Source organism: Fundulus heteroclitus, chromosome 21 (assembly GCF_011125445.2).
Source record: "Fundulus heteroclitus isolate FHET01 chromosome 21, MU-UCD_Fhet_4.1, whole genome shotgun sequence".
NCBI lineage: Eukaryota > Metazoa > Chordata > Actinopteri > Cyprinodontiformes > Fundulidae > Fundulus > Fundulus heteroclitus.
Genome location: NC_046381.1, coordinates 14,062,591 through 14,078,263, shown reverse-complemented (window position 1 = coordinate 14,078,263; position 15,673 = coordinate 14,062,591). Strand labels below are relative to the sequence as shown.

The window sequence follows — 15,673 nt, the reverse complement described above, 5'->3', positions numbered from 1 at the left end:
AGTGAAAAAAATTGTGGATCAGTGCATCCCTACTGAAAAGCATGATATATTCACTTTAAAGGGCTGTGTCTTAATGGAATCTGGGGTTACAGTATGTAACCGACATTTTAGGAGAAGAATAAGAACTGTCCTAGTTATAAAAAAACAACAACGCAGGATTAAGCAACTGGTATACAAGGCAATTTTATTCTCTTGCTTTTTATTCCTAAGTACTGAAACTCATCATTAGACAAGCAACCTGAAGGAATAAACAGTCTCTGTGCCTGCTGGTTTTTGTAAGGCGCGCTCTGTAGTGCCCATCTGAAGGTAAAAGTCAAAACAGGTGTGTAGGATGTGTGGGGTCTGCATGTTAGATGTACTTTTCTGGACCTACCTGTAAAAGTCTTCTATGAAAGTGAGGGCAGCCCTGAGGATCCTCTCTGCAGACCTAATTGTCAGTTGCAGTTTGGATCTGTCCATTTTCACAGTAGCATGCGGCAAAGGTCCTCAGACCGAAATCTAACCCAGGTCAGCCGTGTCAAGGACTAAGGCCTCCACACATTGGTTGCGCAAAACTTCCCTGCACCATTGGAGCACACCCAACACTTTTGTTTCTATGAAGTTGTTGCATTACTGTACTTGAGAAAGCTGGAAAAATAAAATAAATGTCTTACCCTTTCATCTCATTAAGGATGTCTTTCTATGCATCTTGTTGGTCACATTATTAAGTCCTTGCTAAAACACAATGATTACATTTTCTAATCTGTAGACTTCACAGCAAACATTTTTTGCAGAGCTGGAAACAAATCTTTTTAATTTAGTAAAAAAAATTACATTTTCAGTAAAAAAAAAAAAAGTCTAAATATACAAATATATACAACTCTTACAAAACAAAATCTCATAGGAATTTTAGACCTTGCATTTATGTATTTTTGATTGTTTATCCCAACAAAATTATGTGAAGAATTGTCATGTTTTTCATTAAATGTCATCCACATTGAAAACAAATGCATAAATAAAATCTAATCTAAAAATGTACCATGTTCTGTGTATTCAAACTAATTAGTGGCATAAAAACACTTGTTGAAATGAAACATTAAAAGCAAAATCATGCTTCTTATTTAAATTTTTCTGTAACCATGCATTGACATAGAAAAAAATCGTGAAAGCCATAATTTACCTCGATATTCAAAATGACTCAATGATGTGAGACCACAAAAACGCAGAGATTTTACTTCTTGTATGTAATCATATCTGAAATGTTAAAGAACACGAGTCAACGAAGCACAAATAATGATAAATGTTTTGAACACTCACGCAAAGCACGAGATATGAGATCTGGGTGTGAACATTTATTTATTTTCAGTGAGCAAAGTGCTAGTAGTGGGCCCCGATGCCGTAAAGAATTAATTATAACGCGGGTAGGCCCTATATCGATCACTCCCAAACGAACAAATGGTGCAGTACATCACATCCAACTCCAGGTGGCAGTCAGTCAGACAGCTGACGTGTAGAAGAAGAATCTCCTGTTTATACACTGTGTTTATGTTACCTGAACTGAGTCTTTCAGGCTTCAAGTCTCACAAATAAGTATAATAACAATTAGGAAACCAACTTTTGATAGTTATCGCGTGTGTTTAAGGTACTTCAAAATGACCTAATGTATAATATGAAATGAAAAAAACTGTATTTCAAAGTAAACAGGAGTAAAACACCGCTGCCTGTAAGACAGAGCACTGGGTAAGCGTTTGAAAAAGCATCTGCGCGGGTTAATGACAAAATAGTCAACAGCGCCATTGACTCTGCGAACGCTGAATACGTTTTTTTTAAAACACTGTAAACTGGCGGAAAAAAAAGCTAGACGATGGATGCGATTTTGGTGAGTTGTGGTTTGTTTTCTGGCTCTCTGTGTATTTCCATCACCCCTGCAAGCTAACACAGGCCAGCGTTTAGCATTGCAGTGTGTTGCGTTTAACCAGGAGCCGATAAAAAAAACCTCTGCGTCAAGACGTGAAGACGACTTACAGTAAAACAATAATAATGCGTGTACGTCCAGCAGGCGCACAACCAGGGATCCCACTGACTTGTTCAACGATCCGACTACTTTCATGCTTATTTTAGTGGATTAGTGGGTTATCCTTCATCACACTGCGATGTATGTTTTGTATAGACCCGTAGTAGCGGTAACCAGGCCTCCGTCATCTTTGTGTCTCTGTGATTAAAAACAACGGTTTGGTTACGGGTCATAACCGTTGCCAAGGTGACCCGTCACCCGAAGATATCTTAAAGAAGTGGCACATAATCAGAAAATGAACTAGTTACACTACGGAGATTCATTAAAAGGGATCTGAAAGGATCAACATGGTTATTTAATTTAATTGAGGTCTCTGTCTGTCATCATTGTCTAATCTACCTATCTCTGCTTGGCAAAACAGTAGACAATACAACTAGAACTGCAAATATTATCTTTCTTGTGTAATCTATGTACTATTTTTTTTGATTGACGGATTAATAATCAAATAGCAAACTGCCTTTTTAAAATTTTTTTTTATTATTATACAGAACTTGAACCAGGTCAAGCTTAAATTATGCCACTTGAGGAGTTCTGGGCAGAGCATATTTACAGGCAAAGAAGGATTTTCATCTTAAATGCAAAATGTATATATATTTTTGTACAATCCTGACTTAATTACTGCTCTGAGTGGGTTGTTCTTTTTAGACTCCAGTTAATGATTTGATCACTAAATTGGTTGACAATTCTTTCAATAATCAAGGCAAGGCAAATTTATTTGTGAAGCACACTTCAGTAACAAGACAATTCGAAGATCTGTACATGAACAGAAGACAAGAAAAGAAAACATTACAGAGGAAGGTACATAACAGTGGAATAGTAGTAGGTCAAAGATATAAGACAAGTTGGACTACAAACTTCAACATTAGCATTCAAAGGCAACTCTAAGCAAATTAATCTAAACATTTAATCAACTGATCATGATATATCCGATTAATTGTTTTAGCCCTACTCTTTTACCATGATATGATGACATGGCAGGCGCTAAATTTCTATTATCTCCTCATACCGCTACTGCATACTGCAACTACTTTGTGTTTGTCTATTTGATTAAATTCCAATGAAATACATTGAGGTTTGTGGCTGTAACATGACCAAATGTAAAAAAAAAAAAAAAAAAAAAAGTCAAATTGACGAGGCGCACCCATTGTTTAACGGGCCTGAACAGATCGGATTCATTTTCAGGGCTGTTTGTTAAATGACACCTGGAAGTGCTGTAAGCGAAGCGTTATCTGCTGATGTTCTACTCACTAAACTGAAGGATTTTTCTCTGTTCACAGAGGAGACCAAAGGGGAAACTTGGCTACATTAGAGAGAAGAAAAGGTATGCTTTTGTCCGTTCACCAAACTATTTGTGAAATTTGTCCTGAAAAATTATTTTGATAATTTTAATCTCATGTAAATGTTCACACTCAGGAAGAAACTATCCTATATTTAGGATTTATGCCATCAGTTCAAGTTAGGCATATTTTCATTATTAATGATATTGGGTGTGACTAGTTTTTTCTAGATAACTCTCTTGAATGTAATTTCTCCAGTTTAAAACAATACACCACAGATTTAAAGCTGTCTCTATAAATCAGTCTCTAGATTTAAAGAGACAGCTCCAAAACAAGTTGCTCTCAGATGCATGTGAGAACAGGGGTAAAAAGGGGGAACGTGGGGGCTTACCTTAACGAGGTACCCATCCCTAGTTAAAAGCACTTTTTATTTAAGATATTTCTATTTGCTGGATGTAACCTGGTGTGATGGATTTCATTGTCTAATTGTCCAATGAAGGTGAAGGAATCTTGAGTTGAGCACATTTATTGGTAAGGTGAAATGCTGTATGCTTTACTATTACAAATGTCTTTTTTTCTTTTTTCGTTTCAGTTTATCTAATCGATGGGGACAAATTTTGACAACTGACGATGTTGATAAGCTCTTTGATGATTTAGGTGACTGCTTACCTTTTTTTTTTTTTTTTAACATTATGTAATTTTTTTCCAGATATTTCGGCACGCTCGGTTACTGTAAACAATTTTTTGGTTTTTATTCCAGATGTGTGTGCATCCCAGACACAGCCACCATCGGTTTTGTTTCAGAGTTCTGAGACAATCCACAGCGAAGAACCCCTCTCTCCGATCCTGCAGGAACAATCCCCAACTGGAGAACTTCCCGGACACGAAATCTCCGGGCAATGTCAAGTCAGTACGATAACTTTGTCAGAGGTTACAGGGGCTTAATCAAATTGTTTTTAGTCCTTTAGTGTATTAAAAATATTTCTACAGCAAGATCCTTTATGACCACATTCATGTTTACAGATTCGGCACCTGGCCGTTTCAGCGTTAAGTACCTTAGTTGAATTTGACACCATTTGATTTAATATTTGTTTTGCACCTGTTTAGAGTCAGAGTGGAGATGTTCAGCTTCCTACTACAAGCTCCCCAATACATAAACTGGACATTGGTAAGTCACATTTATGCATATGGCACATTTAATCAGTTACAGTTGATTAAAGTGCTTCACAATGGTGCCAACAAAACACGGTAGACATTTAGAAGAAGCTCCCTGTTTGTGTTTTGCGTTTTTTTTTTTTAAATTTTTATGCAGACCTCTAAGTTCCTTTTTTTTTTTTATTCTGCAGATCTGTGCATCCCGTTCAAAACGTGCAGTCCGATTAAGACCTCCAGTCCCAGAGAACACAGGATGAGCCCAGAGAAGCTGTCCGAGGACCAGGAGGTTCAATGCGTGACCCCGATTCTCTTTAACGATGTAGACGAAGCCGAAGAACTTCATTCAGAACCCGTACCGACCCAGAGACCTCAAAGCAACACACAAGTCCCAGAGGAGTACGAGCTTTTCTTTTATTTCCTCCTGCTTGTCAGAAAGACACATGATTTGAGATATGTCGAGTTTATGTTTGTATCTTTTTAGTGTTTTTTGTTCAGTGTAGTCTCTACTGTTCTTTTTATGTGTAGCAGTGATGATTTGGAGCTGGAGTCTCCTCCTAGCAGGATTGTCCTGACCGAGGCACTCAGCCACAAAGCAACCTTCACAATTTCAAGGTACGATAATTTTTTTTTTCCCCCCTGAATACCCAGCTTCCCTCCCCCAGTATTTTAGTCATTTCATACCGTAATCCAATTGAGTTTATTTACAAAGCAGCGACTCAAAACACATGTCAACTCAATGTACTTTACCAGGCAGACCGGCCCACTTCATATCGAGAAATCTAGAATGAAACCAGTACAATACAGTCAGATAGGAAGATTACATTAGATTATTTTTAGACGATAGATTAGTTTTAGCTCAAATGGAGTTGCCAGATGCCAAAAATGTTTGTAAACTACGCTTTAACCACATAGCTGAATCAGAAGCCGTCTTCAGGATTGTCATGAAACATAAAGGAGCAATAAGTAATAACGACACCTTGTGTTACAAATTGGAACAACAGGCTGCTGCTCTTTTGCCAACATAAAATACAGAATGCTGCGCTCTGTTTTGGGAACCCTGGGAACTCTCATATGATTGGCTCAGCAACCAGGAAGTAAACATAGACTGCACACTGAAGTGGTTCCGCACCATACTTCTAATTTTGAAAGGAGAAAAACCTGACTTAAGACATTATTCACGGAGAGGACCGATTGCTTATAGAGAATGTCACTTCCATCCCAAGAGACAAATGAGAATGATTTTGGTTAATTTCACAGTGAATTTCTTACTTATTACTCGTTTAACTAAGTGCAGAAAAATTAAGAAACCCGAGTCAAGAAAAGGGACGACTTATGAAACTAAAAACGTTTAAAGGCCCTGTCGTTTAGTGTTTAGCTTTGTGAAGACAATCCCCTACAATGTCTGGGTTAATTTCAGAAACCGAGTTGAGGATTTGATAGTTAGATGGCAAACCAACTTAATGATCATCTGCAAAATGCTGTAGCTAATGTGGATCTTACTGGCCAGGGAAAATACTATAATCCCGGGGTGTCTAAATCCAGTCCTTCAGAACCAGGTTCCTGCTACCTCCAGAGGGGAAGACGTTGGGCTTCTTGGCTCAAAACACAGAAGTTTGACACCCAAGGATTATAGTATTTCAATGATTAAAGCATTTTGCAATTGTATGAACCTCTAAGACACCTAAACAAACCTGCAGATCCAAGAAATGTTGATTCACTAATATATTTGTATGGATTAAACATACAGACCTAAAGTTGTAGTCCAGCTGAAGATTTTAAAGGCATTAACGGCTTTATTTGGGTTTAATCTTCTCACAGAAGGTAATTCTACATCCGTGGAAACAGTATATTGGGTCATCACTACTAGTTAGTTGTTTATTTGTTTTTTTTTGTAAATTGAGTATTTTCTGTTTTGTGTCTTCAACAGTGTCAATGAAAACGTAGAGGAATCCAAAGATGAGGGAATAGAGCCTGTGGTGACTCCTACAAAAAAGGCCCAGTGCGTCTCCACTCAGCCCCTTGCAGGACCGTCTTCAGCCGTGGGAAAAGAGATGGATGGTTTCCTGAAGAAGCTCCAGCTGGCCAGAATGTCCAAGCCATCATGGTAAACTGAGATGAAAGCACACCATAATAATCTGTTTCAGTGAATAATAGTTAGAAACATAGCTTTAGGGTTATCTTGTTTTTTTTTTTTTTTTTGTTCTAAATGAAACACTTTTTTTGTGCTTTATAAGTTCTCAGATATCTAAAGTCAAAGTGCAGCTGCCGCCTCCTCCTCTGCAGCCAGAGGATTTTATGATTCTGGAAGACGATTCACCAATTCGCATTTCCATTCCAAGAAAAGCCGTCTCAAAAAAGAGACAAAGCCCGAACGAGAGCTCCAGCACCCCCAAAGAGAGCTTAACAGACGAGAGGACAAAGGATGGTCCTGTGGACGTTCCACAAAGACCAGAAGAAGGAGAAATGGCCATCAGCAAACCGGACAGTCAGGCTGTTAATCAACGGAAGAAGAAAAGCAAAAAGAAAAATCCAGAGGTGGTTGAGCCTGAGCATCACAAAGGGGATTCACTCGATCGCCAGGATCTTCCTGCTGGCGACGCAGTGGAGCAAGAAATGCCAACCAAGAAAAAACAACGGAGAAAAGTTTTATCAGAGCAGAGCGACGAGCCGGAAGATCCGCCCAGGGATGAAACGGAACCAGAAAAAGAACCCGCCCCGAAAACCGGAGGGAAGGGTCGCGGGCAGAGCAAGGGGAAAACATTAAAACAGAAGAAAGAAATTACAGCAAAGGATGGAAAAAACTCCCTAAAAGAGAAGAGAAAACAGCGCGAAGCACCTGAAGCTGCGGAGGAACAAAGCCAGGAGCAGAATGGTCTGGGGGCAGGAGACGCTGAAGCCTGGCATGATGTCACAGGTAAGGTCATCTCAGCCAGTAATGCTTTATTTATTAATTTTCTTCTGAAATATTTAAAACTTCATCCACAGGTTTAAGGTTTTAACCTCCCAAATGTCTTCCATGAGACTTTTCTCAGCTCGTGTCAGTTTGATTTCTACTTCATCTGTTATGGGCAGCTCAGTTGGCAGTCGGCACTATTAGAAACATGCAAGGGGTTAATATTAGTAGGTCAGAAAAGTGGTTTAATTTGCTCTGGTTTTTAATCCTGGGGAACTAGCAGAAGATATACTTGTTTTTAGAGAGATGGGTTTCTCTTATGTTTTCTGAAATGTTTATTTCAGGATCGGGAGAGATCGGCAAACACAAATAAGGACTCAAACACTGTTTCTGTTAGAATATAAGGCACACATTTATTATTCTCCACAGAACACAGCAACACAAAACAGCATGCACTTCGCACACGCAAAGTAGCAAGCACTTAAAGCCTGGCAAGCTTTCAAACAGACATGTTGTTCCATCTCTTACCATGGGTAGGACTGGGAAGTCGGTCAGTCCGGTTAGAGAGCAATCCACGCGGCCCATACAACCCACGGCTGACTTCAACGACTGAGGGCGGTCCCTCCTTTTTTATATCCATTAAATAAAGTATCAGATGGGAGCGAGAGTGGCCACTTCTCCCTCCCATCTGAGCTGTTCGTCCCGTTTCCAAAACAAAAAAACGTTCCCAGCATCTCAGCAGTGTGTGAAGCAAAATAATATTGCAAACTCAGATAATAGCGCAAATATAAGCAAAATAAGGAATACAGAATCAGTCTTTCCCACAACACATTATCATAGGTTTCCACCACAAGTTAAAACAAGTTATAGCAAAATAACACATGTGGTTCTTAGTTTTATGTGAGCAACATAACAGGCATGAGCATATATGTTGCTCTTAGTTTAAAACTAACCAGTTTTTCCCAAAATACTTTGTCAAAGAACAAAAATAATTATTTAATATATCATCTTAATAATTGTAATTCTTTTGAATTTGTGTCCTCTGCTGATCCTCTCCACTGTGGGGTCCCACAGGGGTCCGTGTTAGGCCCCTTGTTTTTCACTTTGTACCTGCTTCCCCTTGGTTCTATCTTCAGGAAACATGGGGTTTCCTTCCACTGTTATGCAGAGGACTCCCAGGTTTATCGCCCTCTTAACAAAGCCAAGGGCTTCTCATTACATTCATTGTTCAAATGTCTCAATGATAAAGTCCTGGATGGCATCCATCTTTTTACGTTCGAGCAAAAAACAGAGGTTTTTTGGTGGCATATCTAACATCTCCAACTTTGATCTCAGTTCTCTGGCATAATATTAGGCCAGTTATCACAAATCTGGGATTTAAGATGGATGCTGATCAACGTTCCCCCTAATTCTTCATGTATCTGCGCATAAACACAAACTCCCTGAGCATTCACTTGACCTCTGTGAGCAACATCACGTGCACACTGAGGCTACATCAGTATCACGCCTGTCAAAAACCTGAGATTATAAGATCAAAACAAGTTACCGGTACATGGCTTTAAAGAAATTACAGCAATCCTTTCTTTTAGATTACTTAGTTTAGATACAACTGATTTAGCCCGATTACCTGAAAAGGTTAAAAAAAATGTTATTTTTATGAGCTGTATAGTTTGTTTTATGTAAGTAGGGGTCCTGCTAAGGAAGAACTGCGAGACATGTACATCTTTCAGAGTTCAAATTTAATTGCCATTAAACTATTTACATTTTGTGCAATGACATTTAGCACAAGCAAATGTGCTACAAACACTGTAGGTTCATGTAGTAGACTGCTGATTGCTGTGTGCTTTTTATTTTATTTTTATTTATTTTTTGAGGGTGTGGGGGGATTTAAGTCAGTGAATGGGAAACACTTTATAGAGGGGGGGAAAAGGCAGATTTGCACAATTTTCAATTTCAGCATGGAGTATTTGCATCAAATCTCCACCGTAGAAATGCACTAAAAGTATCAGTAATATTGCTTTAGATTAGTCATTAGTTGGCAATTATGTGCTTTTTTAAACATAGTTTAACACAATTTTGATAAAAATTATTGTCTTTTTTTCTTTTGTGTCTCTAAACGAGTTTTATTTAGCTAGACTGAGGGGGGTGGTCGCAATCCCCTGATCTAGACCTTTTTGTCTTGAAACTGTACAAATACATATATAGTTTTTAATTGATGTTTCTTGCTACTCTGCAGACCAAGACGTGAAATCTAAAGCGGATGGAGGGGCCAAGGAAGACATAAAGTCAGTTCCCTCCATACGTAGTTCGTCTGAGGATGCTCAGCTGCCTAGAAAGAGGAAGCCGCCAGGAGAGTGGTGGAAAAGCTGCCCCCAGAGCCCAGAGAGAACAGAAAAGCCCCAACCCCTCAAAAAGTCTAAACAGAAAAGCAAAGAGTCCGACCCGGCAGTACCTTTGACCTCAAAGAACATGGAAGACAAATCCTACGGTAGAAGAAAGGCAAAAGATCCCGCAAAGGTGTCCAATAGTCGTGCTAAAGAAGCTAAAGGGAATAAAGGTAACTTGACTAAAAGGAGAAATGAAAGAGACGAGAAAATCAAAGAAATGCCCGACGAAATCCCGACAGCTGCGGCAGAGCTGGAGGAGCAGGAGATCCCCGATGAAGACCTCGATCAGGAGTCAAGCCCGCTGGTCTTTTCAGAGAGACGGCACAGCCTCAACTCAAGTAAGACCACAAGAGCTGGAAAGTCCTCACAACCATTACACGAGAACCTGTCGTACATGCTCTCTCTGATTGGCTGATTGGTGAAATCTCCATTACTTCTTCTGCTACGCTGGAAGCTAACTTTGCGTTTTGTTGTGTCATCAGTTTGGGGCTATTCTCATTTCCTCAGAGGTCTAAAATAGTAAAACTGCGAAGCAAAACAAAGTTTGAATTTGGAAATTAGTCTACGGCAATTGTCCAAAACCTGGAATAAACTTTTTTTTTTTTTATGTACTTTTGTTGCAGGCGATGAGCTGTTTCAAAAAGTCTATCACCACACCTCTAAGAATACGGCCACGTCTACAGCCCCTGTGGCGCAGCTGCGTCAGCCACGGAAGGAGCTGAGGAACGCCGAACCAGCAAAACGCAGGAGGAAACCACCAGGAGAATGGTGGACAGTTCCCACGGAGGCCGCCGGTTCGGAAATAATCTCCCCGTCGCCGAGGCGGTCCCCCACGAAGGAGCTGGGGCCCAGGCGTCAAAGGAAGCAGCCTAAACGGACAGAGGGCAACGCTGCGTCACAGACACCAGGGGGAGCTCCGGTGATTCTCGTGAAGCCACTGTCTCCTCAATCGACCGTCAAAAGCTCTCTCGCAGCATTTAAAGACCTCACTTCAGTGGCGGGGACCCCCGCCGCGGCCCCCAGCAGAGACAGACATCAGTGCAGAAGGCGTAACGTCACGTCCCGGCCCGCGCAGGAGACCGTGGACGGCGGCCCTGTAACGTGCAGCCGGTCCGACGCTGATGGAAACGCTGGAGGAGACGGGGGCGAACGCAGCCAGGAGACCCCGCAGGACGGACGGTGTCAGGCTGATCCTGCGGGATGTCCTGAGGACACGTAAGGAGGCTAAATGACTCCATCTGTCTTTAATGTCACCGAGGGTTGGCTTTGACTGTTGTTTCTTGTATTTTAGCAGGGCGAGAGTCCTCATGAGCGGACCGTCCTCCATGATCGAGCTGCAAGAGTATGACGATGAAACGAGTACGTTTGAACCCTGCAATGGTTTTCACTTCTTTTTTTCTGTCCGTTCTCCAAGTGTTGGTTTTCTGTCAGCACCGAGGGGGGAGAAGTGTTTCTAGTTATCAGCAGAGCCGTATCGATGGACAATACAAAAGGAAGAGGTTTTTAAACGGTTCCCCCACACTTTAGCTCTCGCTGTTCCACCACAAGCTGGGGTTCTTGAAGCGCTTGTTAAGTGGTCGAAGGGACCTGAAATCCACAGCTATGACAGAGACGTGACGGTTTTATAAACCAAAACAGCTGGAAGGATTTTGTGGCTGTATTAGAAGAACTATTGTGTTTGCCAGTTTGATTGGTGAAATATGGAGATGGATTAAAATGAACAGAACATAACCGTTTCATTCAAAAATCAGCAGTGCTGAACTTACTAGTATCCCAATTCTTCCTCAATGAAAAATGCAACTAATGCATTTCTTATACTAATACTTTAAGTTAAGCAGAGAAAGAGACATTAACTGAGTAATCCATGACCCCGTTCCTTCGAGGTATAAAAATTATAGAACATAGAGGTTAATTTCTTTTTGCAACAGCTGCATGGGGAAGACAATAGAGCACGCTATGTAACTACAGCAGATGTGTAGTTAGTCAGAAACTGTCCACAAGTAAAATCCTATTTGCTCCATCAACTGTAATTAAAAAGTTTGAACCAGAACTGCTTTAAAGGAGCAGTAAGATTTTTCACCACTGGGAGGACGCAATGACTGTAATATTAACCTACATGGCTAGAATGCAAAAGGAAGGAAAACTGTTATTCTATTGAACATTTTACTGACCCTTTTTTCTATCATCGATATACGTCTGTCGATCGATATATGTTGTTATTGAATTATCGTCCAGCCCTAATTCAGAGGAACATGTCTAGTGAAGAAGCGAGTAACTTATAACTTCATAACGCTGTTAGGGAGAGAACGTTTTGATCCAATTGGTGTGCTGTCCGCCATTTTGTGCCTGCCGGTGGTATTTTATGGGCTCTCCTAAGCTCAGAGTGGCACCTGTCTGCGTGCAGGCGCGGCCGGCCTGGATTTTAGAGAGCAACACAGAGATGGTGTGTGACATTTAACCATAGGCCAACTAAAAAGATACCTTTCTCAGTTTAAACTCTTTGTAAAAACTTTATTATGGACCAAAACAGTCTAGTCAGCACAAACTGTCCAACAAGCAGAGAAATACCCGTCTTTCACAGACATCCTGGACTTAAATCGTTTAGGAAATCTGTTGGGTTTGCTGTAGAGAAGATTAGGACAAGATCAGGACAAGAACTAGAAACTGTGTTTTTCTTAAGAGTGAGACATTATGCATCCTCAATAAAAGATGAATTTCTTTTAAGGCCTTTTACACCCCTTTGCCTGGGGTGCCAAGAATTGAAGAGGGGTTCGTTGATGGGAATGAAACTTGTACATCAGTGAAAATTTAAAATCTGACGGGTCTTTGGAGTTAGAACTGGTGGCAGAGAGATTTTTGAAAACACAAATTATTTATTTGCATAAAAAAAAAAAAGCTTTCACTCGACCGATTCAGTGGCGTGTTCTTTTACAAAAAACGGTGGGGATTGTAGAGATTTTAGCGGAGATTCTGAGGTAAGCGATCCGATGAAAGGATACAAAAACATATGTTTCATTCAGATTCTGTTCTGATCCACCGTCTCGGGTCGTAACACTCCCCCTGCAGAGATTGGACGATTATGTTCTCTGCCGGCTCAGCGGAAAGGCAATGTTTTTCTGTTGAATTAATCAAACGACTTCGCCACGTTCGACTGTGGCTCTTGTCGGGCTCAAAATGTGGCCATCTACTCTGCAATATTTACGGCGAGTCCCTCCGACTCCTGCGGGAAATTTAAAAATGCAGGACCCGGGGTTTTTGAGTCTGGGACGTGTTGCTCACGTCCACAACATGCACAGCTGAAGTTGCTCCGTTAACCTCACTTGCATTGAATGTGACTGTTTCCTCCCACGCTCCAGATATTTATTTTTTTTACACATTTTCCTTTTTGTGTTGCAGCTTTTACGCCACCCGGGAACCAAACCATTCTGTCTATGTCTGATTTCTGTGGTCCTCCGCTCAGTTCGCTAACGCTACACTCCAGGGATAAGGCATACCTCACTGAATGGATGCAGAATCTCTGGTCTGCGGGACCTGACCGTAAGAACATGTCCTCGTGTTTTTATTTATTTATGGATTTAAATAAACGTGCATACACTACTAGATGTGTTAAAAGAGTACAACATAATGAATATTTGACCCACTTTTCTATGTAATTCATCTGCAGAAGGCGCTACAATCACCCCTGACCAGTTTCAGTGGTACTTATACAAGGACCGGGCCCTGGGTGTCCAGGTGGAAATTAGCAACTCCTCCTTCTGTTCCGGAAAGCTGCTGATGGGCTCGTACATGATGAAGCCTCTCTGGGTGGATCACGGCGCTACCACAGTCAGTGCACTTCTCACTCTCCTGATGTGAGAACACTAGTCCCTTTGTTTCTAAATTCTTCTTTTTCTTTGTCATTTCAAGATTTTCAGCTTGGTAACGGGCTCGGTGAGGGTCACCATCGACTGCAGGGTGTCGAGCTACTGCTCTGGACAAAGCTTTCTGGTGGAGTGTGGTAAGAACATCATGTTGCAGTCCTTCCTGTGTGAGATGTGTAATTAATTAATATAGCCATGTTAAAAAAGGTAGGATAGCCTGTCTAGACAGTAATTTTAATGTTGAACGGTTCAGGTTAAAAAATAAAACAACTGGACTTCTATTCAGAATAAAAGTCCAGTTGTTTTGGATCACCAACACATGGTTCAGGTATAACTGAGCAATTGTTATGTGATGTTATTGACTGTTATGTTAATAAAAGACACTTTCTGTTAGGGTGTGACGATATAGAAAAAAAGCATATCGATAAAATGGAAATCATATTGATCGATATCGATTATCAACAAATTCAAAACATATATTTTAAGTGCAGCCATGACATTTTATGCTGTTGCTTAGCAACCGTTTTTTATTTTAGATACAGAACACACAAACACTGAATTCAAACTCAAACTTTTATTCAACCAACTCTTTACCAAAAAAGAAAAAACACTTACTCTCTGAACTCTTTGAAGGGGCGGGGCGGGGCTTGATGACGGGGCGTTCCTGGGTCTGCGTTGTGATTGGTTGGGAGGATGTAACGATGTAATATTAAGCTACATGATAGGCTAGAATGCTAAAGGAGGAAAAACTTATTCTATTGAATATTTTATTGACCCTGTTTTCTATCATCGATACACGTCTATCGATCGATTTTATATATATATATATATATATATATATATATATATATATATCGTTATTGAATTATCGTCCAGCTCTTCTTCCCTCTTAATATGGTTAAAATCTGACATGGACGTGTCTGATCAGGTGCACATGATTAGAGGATCATTACTCGACGTTTTTGTTCTTTTATTTTTTTTAATAAAATTTTTTTTAACGCGTCCTGTCCAGCACGGATGCCTTCAGATTTGTTGTCGGAGCATCAAGAGGAAGCCCAACAGATTTACTTTCACAAGCAGTGTAACGCTCCCCTGGAAGTACTTTCATAGAATTTTCTTTGAGGTTTATTCAAATGTAATGGACATGGAGACAGCAGCGAACGGGGGAAAATGTGGAGAAAGATTGAAAAGACCTTATTTGATTCATTTAATAAGTAAAACAAGATTGGTTTTGTTTGTTTACCTGCAATCAAATCACTTCCTTTTTCAGCCACAGGTCATAACCAGATTCCACTTTCCAGATGTAACAGTGTCCTAGTTTCTTTATTTGGCTGTATTGGTGTATTTCTTTATTCAGTTTTAAGCGTGTGTAAGTAATATTGTTGCTTTAATGGTTTTTGTTCTGATCTCGCAGGAAGAGCCTTCAGCATCCAGAACAACAGCCAACAGCCGGCCGTTCTCTTCTTCACCAGGATATTGGCGGATAGTTTAAGCTGAACAATTCACACTGAAAGTTGAAATGTCTGCAAGGACTGTAAGCAGCCTGAAGATTAGATTGATTTAACTGTAAAATATGACCTGTAAATAATAATCTATTTTTTCAGAGAATTGTTCTGCATCCTTTTCTAATTTAATCAGTTCTGTGTAAGAAGCAAGAAGATTCTGTGTAAGAAGCAAAAACAAAAGACAGTTTTAAATAAAGTAGTGCTCTGCTTGTATTGCTCCCCCTCATTTTTGTCATAATTTTACATGTGATGTTTTTTTTTTTTTTTTGTCAAATGAAATACAGAGGAGATTTATACTTTAAGTTCACCAGGATGTTGTTTTATTGCAAGTTTTGTATTCACCACTGAGCAAAACAGAAAATCATCAACTGGTTATCCTCTTTGATTTTGAATTAGCATACTTTTTTTAAGCCAAAGAAACTCTTTACAAAACAGAGGGGAAAATGGCTTTGGAAGTATTGCAGTTGGAAAATATTTGTAACATTTTTAAGCGTTGAAGAAACATGGAAAGGTTTGCATTGCAAAAAAAAAAAAAAAGTATTT

General features: G+C 40.0%; 1 protein-coding gene across 3 annotated transcripts; it reads left to right on the top strand.

Annotated features, from left to right (window-relative positions):
- The first annotated feature begins 1,714 nt into the window (after positions 1 to 1,714).
- On the top strand, positions 1,715 to 15,437 carry si:ch211-161h7.4 (muscle M-line assembly protein unc-89). Of its 3 annotated transcripts, none has more exons than XM_021307365.2 (16): positions 1,715 to 1,858; positions 3,331 to 3,374; positions 3,923 to 3,987; positions 4,091 to 4,236; positions 4,438 to 4,498; positions 4,677 to 4,881; positions 5,011 to 5,097; positions 6,413 to 6,589; positions 6,720 to 7,399; positions 9,615 to 10,103; positions 10,389 to 10,980; positions 11,060 to 11,124; positions 13,162 to 13,302; positions 13,430 to 13,590; positions 13,672 to 13,762; positions 15,040 to 15,437. In XM_021307365.2, exons 1-16 carry the CDS (start codon positions 1,844 to 1,846, stop codon positions 15,120 to 15,122), a joined length of 3,102 nt encoding a protein of 1,033 aa, XP_021163040.2. In that variant the 5' UTR covers positions 1,715 to 1,843; the 3' UTR covers positions 15,123 to 15,437. The 3 variants fall into 3 exon arrangements, with proteins under 3 accessions (XP_021163040.2, XP_021163039.2, XP_012735640.3); XM_021307364.2 differs by having other exon boundaries at positions 1,716 to 1,858; positions 5,014 to 5,097; positions 11,057 to 11,124; XM_012880186.3 differs by having other exon boundaries at positions 1,716 to 1,858; positions 11,057 to 11,124.
- The last annotated feature ends 236 nt before the right edge of the window (positions 15,438 to 15,673 follow it).

What these genes read in the sequence shown, in the direction of transcription:
- si:ch211-161h7.4 (XM_012880186.3), top strand. An exon ending in AAATCTCCGGGCAATGTCAA is followed by an intron (nt 4,237 to 4,437) that starts GTCAGTACGATA and finishes GCACCTGTTTAG; the next exon opens with AGTCAGAGTGGAGATGTTCA. An exon ending in ACGGCACAGCCTCAACTCAA is followed by an intron (nt 10,104 to 10,388) that starts GTAAGACCACAA and finishes CTTTTGTTGCAG; the next exon opens with GCGATGAGCTGTTTCAAAAA.